The sequence below is a fragment of the Piliocolobus tephrosceles genome, chromosome 9, assembly GCF_002776525.5.
Source record: "Piliocolobus tephrosceles isolate RC106 chromosome 9, ASM277652v3, whole genome shotgun sequence".
NCBI lineage: Eukaryota > Metazoa > Chordata > Mammalia > Primates > Cercopithecidae > Piliocolobus > Piliocolobus tephrosceles.
Genome location: NC_045442.1, coordinates 3829739 through 3838912, shown reverse-complemented (window position 1 = coordinate 3838912; position 9174 = coordinate 3829739). Strand labels below are relative to the sequence as shown.

At 57.1% G+C, this 9174-nt stretch overlaps 1 protein-coding gene across 12 annotated transcripts in view; it reads right to left on the bottom strand.

Annotated features, from left to right (window-relative positions):
* EBF3 (EBF transcription factor 3) overlaps window positions 1-3878 on the bottom strand; it is a 128632-nt gene extending 124754 nt beyond the window's left edge. For 7 of the 12 annotated variants that reach the window (XM_031936147.1, XM_023224426.2, XM_031936152.1 and 4 more), the window contains exons 1-4: window positions 3236-3878; window positions 2968-3124; window positions 2547-2610; window positions 1772-1827 (exon numbers count right to left, since the gene is read on the bottom strand). In XM_031936147.1, coding sequence (XP_031792007.1) covers window positions 1772-1827; window positions 2547-2610; window positions 2968-3124; window positions 3236-3369 — 411 coding nt within the window. In that variant the 5' untranslated portion in view covers window positions 3370-3878. The remainder of the gene's footprint in view (window positions 1-1771; window positions 1828-2546; window positions 2611-2967; window positions 3125-3235) is intronic. The other 5 variants (XM_023224425.1, XM_026456523.1, XM_023224428.1 and 2 more) reach the window with 1 other exon arrangement.
* Between the last annotated feature and the right edge of the window lie 5296 nt (window positions 3879-9174).

Genomic DNA, 9174 nt, shown 5'->3' with positions numbered 1-9174 from the left:
CGCCTGGACCCGGCTCGGAACCGCAGAAGTGATGGGTGTCACCGCAGGCCAACGAGCCGCCTGGGGGCTGCAGGGCGCGTGGCCGCGGCGGGCACCAGCGCTTCTGAGAGAGTGGCTTGTCCTCCGATGGATCCCCGTATTTATATTTGATTTATTTTTTATTTTGTAGCACAAACAGAAATCCATAAACTGTCGGTTCAGCGCCATTGACTCTTTGATCAGTTACTGGGCTATTTCTTTCCTTTTTTTCCCCCTCCATGCCCGTCAGTGAGAGGAGATTAAATGCCTTTATTTTCAGCCCTGTTTATACTGCAAAGGTACAAGACTAAATGAACAATAAAAGTATACTTAAAACGAAGCCTCCTTCTCTGTGCAACAACAGAGAAACTTAGCGCTGCCTACATAAGCCTCTTAATTAAGACTATAGCGATTTCCGAAAACATTTAGCCATTATATACAAAGGAAATAAAATCACCCTGTCAACCAGCAGCCCGAGTTCCAGAGGCTTCTCTGAATCGAGTGAAATAATTACAGAAAGGCACACCGCCTCTGTCTTTGTCAGAAAGACCTTAGTTTACCTGTCAGATCTGTTTTACTCTAAGAGAAAACCACACAGTTTTACCGCTGCAGGCATTAAAATCTAACACCCTTGCTACCTAGGTAAGGACAAACTTTTTAAAGGGGAAATAAAAGCTGCAAACTAATTGCATGCAGAGAGTGGGAGGCATATGTGCTGGGCTGCAGGAAGCCCCAACGAGCTCTCCTTTACTTGGCTCACAATTCTTAAAAGTTAGCATCAAAACCGAAGAAGCCACTTTCATTTCTAAGTGTGAAGTCCAGCTTGGAAGCATATTTTAAAACAATCTGTGCGGAGTGGATTTAATCTACAAACTGGACCTGCCCCCCTCCCTACCACAACACTCTATTTTAAGAAAATGGGGGCAGCAGGAAATCTTTAAAACAACCAAATCAACAACAACACACCACCCAGCACAAAACCAGCAGCCAGAGACTGCACAATGTCAAAAAGCAATGACGCACTTTTCTCCACTTAATCACATTACTGATAGCCAATAGTTATCATCGGAAAAGTTGACCAAGACAGGTTAAATAATTTAATAAGGAACTGCTTGTAATTATGTTATTTACAAGGTATGACAGAGGGTGGGAGAGGGGGCAGAGCAGTGGACGAGTTGGAGTGACCCCTGGAGCTTGGAGTTTGAATTATGGAGCTGGGGGGCTGCGAGGTGAAGATGGACTAGAGGAGAACAAGGTGACTTTTCACCCCAACACATTTAACTTTTAAATCCAAATAAACGTCTCGTGTTACTAGACCATCACACTGGAAAGGAGAAAAAAAAATGAACTAATCAAGTCCAACTCGATGGGCTTAGGAGTTAGCTGCCTTTGTTATAGAAAAAAATAATCCAAATGAACTGATTCCTAGCAGAGAGAGAAGCATTTAAAAATAAACAAGAGGGGGGACATCTTGAAATTTTTCTGTCAAATATTAATTACCATAATTAAGACAGAATATGATTCCAATCACAAGACATTTAATAAAGCATATATGTCCTGTTCTAATGACAACATAAACTATTTTGCCAATTGCTTCATTCATTCCAATAAATATGGAATTCTCATTAGCATGTCAAGGAAGCTCAATGGAAAACAAACACATGAGATCCATTTATCAGTGCCCTTGCCTCTGAAGCCCAGGACAACCCAGGCCCAGCAGTGAAAACTCGTGCAGAGGCATAAACTTTCTCACCTGTTTGGTCATTGAATCTATGAGGCGAACATACAGATCTTGCTCTGTTCTGACTCCTGCAAAAAACAGAGACAAATTCTCATCAGGATTTGAGTGCTGCACCTCGGGGAGGGCACACGGGGCACAGGAAGTCTGTAACTCAGGACTGCTGCCACGGTGATGCAGCAAAACTTAGGCAATCCCTTTGAAAGGGAGAAAAAGAACCCCACCACTTCTCGCTTAATTTTTTTTTCCTTTCTTAATTAAGAACCTTACGACTCTTAGGGTTTGCATTTCAAGGTGCAAGGAATTTGCCTGGTGGAGAGCAGGCCCGGTGGCTGTGCGCGGTGGGCCCATGTGGTCGTTTATTTTTAGAAAAGAAAAAGCACCAAATGGAAACTGAGTGAGAGGCTGAACTCTTGTTAATGTCTCTCGAAGATTTAAAAAAAAAAAAAAAACTCGTTCACAGGAAGTAAGTTATGCTCCGTTTATGGAGCTACCCCCATCCCAATAATTAACATTAATTTGCAAAATTGAAAAAAGTCACTTAAAAGTGATGTTCTGCTGGAGCCCGTATCGATCTTTTTTTTTACTTTCTACTTCAAGCCCCACCGGTTAATCATGTGAAGTGCCATCGACTTATTGATCGTTTATGTTTTGTTTTTCTTCTATGCCATGAGAAGATTTCGTGTTTACATCCATGTCATTTTAATCTCAAAATCTTTATGTCCTTTCACCAGCGCGGAAAAGGGGAGCCAGCCGCTGCAGGGGCGGCGAGCAGGCAGCAGGCACTTACCGTTGCTGTACAATAACTGGAGTTTATAGTGGATGCCGTTGTTGGTTTTCTCGTTGTTTGGCTCCTGAAAGTAACGATAAATAATTGCATTTAGTGCGATCGGTGTCAGGCGCGGCCACCGCGCTCGGTCCCCCTCCGCGACCGAGGCTCTCGGCCTCGCACATGGCAGGATTCCTAGCTCGGAGCAGCGCGGTGATGTCACTTTCCTGCTGGAAGCCCAGCGTTCTCCTCGCCCCGAGTAAGTCCGAGGGCGCAGAGAAGTTGCCCAGCCCTCAGCGGTCCCGGGCGACCGCACGTGGCGGCGGGGTGGCCTGGCGGAGCCGTGCCCGCCGCCGAGGGGGGCACTTGAACCCCGCGCGCCGGCACCGCCTGACTCCCACTTCTAGAAAGAGAGAGGGTGTGATCGTGTGTTTGCACTTACTTTCTCTTTCTCCACAAAGTCCACAAAAGCGGTCCTTTCAATCTCCACCGGCTGCCCCTGCCTGTCGTAGAGCGCCAGCACGAAGTGGAAGAAATTGGATTTCCGGAGGTTGGAAGGCGGCTGCTTCTCGAAGTGCGCCCGCGCCAGCCCCACGCCGCTGCGGGAGGAAAGAGACAGCGGCCCGGTGAGGAGCGCGGCGCAGGCCGGCGGAGGGGGCCGGGCCGGGCCGGGGCCGGGACCGGGGCGCGCGGGGGCGGCCGGTACGTACCTCTGGGCGGCCGTGTTGGCGTCCACCACGCCCGCCGTGTGCATCCACGAGCGCACCGGGTTCATGCCGCTGCCCAGCGGCTCCTCCTTCATGGTCGTCCCCCCGCGCGGAATATTCTCCTGAATCCCAAACATGAAAACTGCTGGCGGCGGCCGCAGCTCCCGGCCGAAAGCGTTTCCTCGAGCAGCGGCGCTCGGGGCTCGGCGGCAGGCGGCTGCCCTGGCCGCCCTCGCCCTGCTCGGCGCCTGCGGTCCGGCCCCGCCGCCGGCTTCAGCCCGTCCCGGGCAGGCGCGACATACACCAGCGGCCGGGCGCTCCGGACGGCCAGGGGCACGGAGGCGGCTCCACCGGCGGCGGCGGCGGCGGCGCTTCGAAGAAGCAGGTCGCGGTGGCCGCGGCGGCGTTTGTTGTTGTTGTTTGCAGGCGCGCTCAACGTGGTGTCATCCTAGCCAGGCGGCGTCCGCGGCTGCAGGACACTGCGGGATCGCCCGCTTCTGGCGCGGCCCGCCTGCTCCAAAGACAAATAAACGGGGCAGTGAGTGCTGCGGCGCAGTCCCGGGCGCAGGCGGGGCGCGGCGGGGCCTGGAGCGGCGCGCGCAGCGGACGGAGGCGCACAAAACTCAGCCCTCTCTCCCCGAGGAATGGACCCTTTCCCGGGAGCCAAAACTCGAAGCCCCCGGGAGCGGCGCTGTCAGAGGGTGACGTCGGGGGGCGGTGCCTGCGCCATATATGGGAGCGGCCGCCCCTCGCCGCGCCCCTCGCCGCCGCCGCCGCGCTCGCCGACTGACTGCCTGACGGCGCCGCGAGCCGGCCCGAGCCCCGCGAGCCCCGCGAGCCCCGCCGCCGCCGAGCGCCACCGAGCGCCGCCGCCGCCCCCCGCCACGCACCGCGGCTCCTCGCGCCCAGCCGCGGCCAAGGAAGTTACTACTCGCCCAAATAAATCTTGAAAAGAAACAAACGCAGCCGCTGCACAATTGCAGCTGGGCCCCTTAATACCTGCCTGCAAAACCTGCCACACAGTCAAACACGATGGGCGGGGCGGGGGGGCTGTAAAATGCCGAGGCGCCCCAAGTTGCCCAGATGCATGCGATAAATGCAAGGGGCTGCAGCTCTGCCTGGGGCTGCCCGAAGGAGAAGTGGGAAGAGGCAGATCAACCGCAGAGAGGGCGCCGGAGGGAGGAGCGGGCAACGGACTGGGAGGAGGGGTGCCCAGGGCTCCCCGGCCAAGGCTGGGCGCGAAGCTCAGCCTGATTTCCAAGCAGACCTAAGGCTGCTGCAGGGCCGGCCAGTCCCCTTCTGAGCCCCGCCGCACACCCCAAGCTTCCTACCCCGGCGGAGGCCGCCGAGTGCCGGGCAGGGAATCCACGTCGGAGGCAGGTTCTGCTAAAAGCTCCCTCTCCCCCGGTGGCCGCGGCAGACCCCGGTCCCTGGCCTGTTCTTAACGCACAGCGAGTGACAAAGAAGGCTCTGGTCTCTCCGGGCCGACGGGAAGCGCGCCCAGCCTCTCCGGCGACCCGGAGCCGGGTGTCTGGCTGCGCGACCTGCGCGGTGGCCAGACCGCCCTGGAGCCAACTGCTCCAAAAACCGAGCGGACGCCGCGGGCTCTGTGGCCCGGCCCTCAGAGCCGCTGGACCCGGGTGAGCGCGCGGCGCGCGGCTTCCCGACCTGGTTTCTAGGAATCGGGAGGGCAGCCGGGCGCGGGCAGCCTGTGGGCCCCGCGGCCCAGCTCCTGCAGCCGGGACTCCGCGCCCAGGCGCGCGGCCCGCCCAAAGGACGTCTGCGCGACACGGAGCAGGGACCCAGGGGACGACCAGGAACTGTCCCAGGCACTTCCCTGCCAAGAGAAATCAGGCCCTTTTGATTTAACAAAAAAAAAAAAAAAAAAGATTGCAGGGCTCAAGTGTGTCGCAGGGCAGCCTCCTCCCGCCGGGTCTGGGGCAGCACTCCCTTTTCCCGTGAATTGGCAGCGTGTGTACGTTAATATTTTAATTAATCGGGAAAATCGAAGTCCGATTCACGTTATCTGGGGACCCCCACGCCTCTTGGAAGGAGTGAGAAAAAAGATGTGTTGGAAAGAGATCTATTTTGCTGGTGTTGGGGGTTAATGACTATTGCCAAAGATAAGTGAATTATCAAAGCTGTTGCGCCAGTCCCATCTCAAAATCCATTACGGTGCCGGCCGTCTAATTAAATACGTAAGTATAATAAAATCATATTTTATGACTATTTGAGGGTAATGAGATTAGTCTTTAGAAGCGATCGCCACATATTAAAGATGCCACTGTCTATAGAATGTTAATAACCTTAAATCAAAGTGTATGGAAACTATTCATGATAAATTAAAAGAAAATTTCTGTATTCCTAATAAGCCCAGCGCTTTCCACTCTCGGCAGACCCTTGTGTAGTAGGGAACACTTTCTTCGTGGAGAAACAACGCAAAATAAAGTTGACCATCGGGGGAGGGTGGGGTTGAGAAACGCTTTGTCTCTGCGTGTTTAGCTGCTTCGGGGGCTCACGCAGGGCCAGCGGCCAGGCAAGCATTATTGTCAGAATATGCAAAGTGCCTTTTCGGGAAAGATGAAGTTGGAAATAGGAAACAATGCTTCCTTTATAGCACACTTCCTAAAATGTCCAGCCTGTGCCCCTTCCTTGCGCTAACGAAAGAATCATGCTTAAAATCATTTACAGTATCTTTAATTCAGATTACACGCGCCAAGGCGATTTAAATCTGATTACCAAATTAGAAGGTTTAAAAACAAATCCTTCTAAATCTGATACTGTTGACTAAAGAGGAAAAAAAAGTTCTATAAGCCCATCACATAAGGTAACGATCCTGCCCCAGAAAGAAAAGGGGTTTTAAACCTTTTTGACAACAAATGCAGCTGCCCCACTATTTTGGACGATATTAAGCGAAAATGAATGCAAATCTGTGTTCAGCAGCCATCTGGCCCGAAATGGGGGAATCAGCTGCTCTCACAACAGGCTCGGAGGCTGAATCCATTTCAGCTCATTTTCTAGATCATCTGGTCCCGCACCCAAAGCGTGGAAAATACGGTCTTTATCATTCACCAACTTTATCTTTTTTGTCACTCCGCTGCTGGCTCGGAGCTGTGGGCACAGGGACTCGCCGACCGGGCAGGGTCTCCACCCCGGCCTGCTGCGGAGCGGCCCAGGAGGGTACCCCCTGGGCCCCCACCCCATCCCACCCTCAGATTTTCGACTCGATGAGGCAGGAGCAGCAGCAGAGGGGAGCGAGGGACACCGCAGCCAGGCCAGGAATGAGGAAGAGAGCTGCAGGTCAAATCCCAAGTGTCCTGAGTAACGCTGGGAGCGCGTTCCGGCGCCCGGCCGCCTCCGGAGGGAGCCTTGCCCCCACCCCTCGCCCTTTCTGGGGAACGCGGGCGCTGGGTACCCAGGAGAAGGGAGAGGAGGAGAAACAGGCTGCTACTTTGGAAGTTTTGCAGGCCTACGGCGGCCGGAGGTCTAACCTCGGTGCACAGAGCACTCCCAGGGGCCAGACCTGCGTCCAGGGGCCGGACTGGGCGGAGCCTGACCTTTGCCGGGGACCCCGCGGGCCGCGACGGCTGCGGCGAGCGCTCAGGGCCCCGCGCCCAACGCGATTTGCACGGGTGGCCCTCGAGCTGCCGCCGCCGCCTCCTCCTCGGAGGGTGGGAAGTATTCCTTTTGTGCGGATTTACGGGGAGAGGCTTCAATGAGCCCCCTCACATTTGCATTTAAATAGCGGCATCAAGCGCTTCGCGTGCCACACACCAGTGGGCTCCCAGATGTCAAGCCGGAGTCAGTCAGATGGCCAGTGCCCAGCTGTCCTCCCCATGTCGTGCCGGAGCAGGCAGTGACCTTAAAGAGACAGCGCCCGCCGCCCCTGGAGCCTGTGGGAGCGGCGTGCCCCGCGCAGGGCGCAAGGCCCTGGCGGCGCTTGGGCCACTGATCCTTGGCACTATCAAAAAACCTGGCTGAAGTCTAGCCGGGGCTCTAACCTCCCAGGAGCCGCACCCAGGCTCACCCTGGCCTCCTTGCCCAGCCACTCAGTGCCCGAGCCACCGCGCGTGCCAACGTCCTCCGCCAGTACCCACTACCCACCCGTGAAGGGAGCTATTCGGCGCGCGTAGGGAGGAAACTTCCCCCTCACCCCTCCTCAGTCTCAGATCCTCCACTGGTGCCTGGTGCAAGGCCCAGAGACGGGGACCTGGGCTGGTACAGGACTCCAAGCCACCCCCACCCAGAAACTTTGGCCAAGTTGGAGTCCCAGGGCGCGAGGCCTGCCGCGGTATCCTCACGGGCCTAGCGCCCAAGGCACCAGGTGAATGCCCCCTTCTTGATCGAGGCTTAGCCCAGGGCACCCGCCTACCTCCCTAACATCCTTCCAAAGAGTAATAAACTGCATTTCCGGCGTTGAGAAGCCTGGGCCGAGAGTTCCTGGAAGCCAAGTCCCCTGGAGTATCAGGGGGTGCGCGGGCTCGACCGGACGCAGCACCCTCAGAGGGCCCATGGCCACAGGCCCAAGCTGCCTGGCCATGTCACTTGGAGCCTTCGGTAAAGGGTGAAAGCCAATGCACGAAAGGCCGGCAGTTCGTGTGCCAACCGCCAGTGCTGAGCTGCAGGCGCGGCCCGCCCCCACGTCCTCCGCGCCTGGGGGTCACGCTCAGACCGTGCCGGCCTCCGGGCCTCTAGCCCTGCTCAAGCCTGGAGTCAGAATCGCGGGCCAAGCACAGGCAGGGGCCGGGGAAAGAACAGGAAAAGAGACAGCCAGACTGACGCTGGGCCCCAGTGGGAAGGAGGCCAGAGGGGCCGGGAGAGACGCACCTAGAAAATCCCGGGAACTGCGGGATAGGGAGGAAACAGCACGCACTGGCAAAGCCTGCCCACCACGGGTGGTGACGCGGCCTCTGAGTGCTCTCCAAGTTCCGTCTTGCGCCACGGGGTCACGCTCGCCCGTGGGCCGGCGGAAACCGAGAAGTAAGGGCCATCCCAACCAAAGTCGCGCACAAAGGGAGCCCGGCCAGGTTTGGGTGGGTTACTCGGCGCGGAGATGCCAGCCGCTGGGCCTCAGGAGGTATATGGCGGCAGAGCCCAAGCCAGGCCGTGCACCCCGCCTGTCCTCGGAGGCAAGTTACTGGGCAACTCCCCCTGGCACATGGGGCGAACCAACGGGCGCCTCTGCCCTGCGCTGGAAGGAAGGATGCCCTGTTGGGTTCACGGATAAAAAGCAAAAACTGAAGGGCCCCAGACCCCTGTTCTCTGCACTGCCTCCTCCCCCTAATATTTATTCTGTACGGCTAAGATTCCTGAAGCCCGACCCCCAGTACCGGAGAAGGCTCAGCTTCCAAGTGAGAACGTGCAGGCGCCTCCAGCCAAGTTGACAAACAGCGCCTCCTGGGGTGGGGAGAGTGGAGTGCCGCTGCGCAGCCGGGAGCCGGGAGCCGAGCAGCCTGGGCTCCCACCCACCCCGGGGCAGGTGTCCGCCAGGGGTCCTGCCGACCCCAGCAGCTGGGCCCCGGCTCCTGCGCGACCGGAGCACCTAGTCCTAGCTGACGCCCTGACCCCGGAGACGCGCGGAAACCGCCACACGCCGCCTAGTCCTAATTGCCGCCCACCTGCGTGAGCAAGGGTCGGACCAAGCCCGGCACCGGGCAGAAGGCCTAGGTACCAAGCGCCACGCGAACGCCCTTGCTGGAGAGAAACCTCCGCTCTAAGTGCCCGCCCCGCAGGGGGCGACGGACATGACCTGGAATTCGCTCAAACCTCTCCCTGGAAAACTATGGGCGCTCCAAGCGGGGCGAAAACGCCGGGGTGTGCCTCGGCTCCTGCAGCGTGCGAAATTAGAAGGGAAACAGTTAATTATTGTTTCCTTGTCCTAATTTTTCTCGGATTCCTTCGGTCACTTTGGTTGACCCCACGAGTCAGCTCTGGGGGCTCTT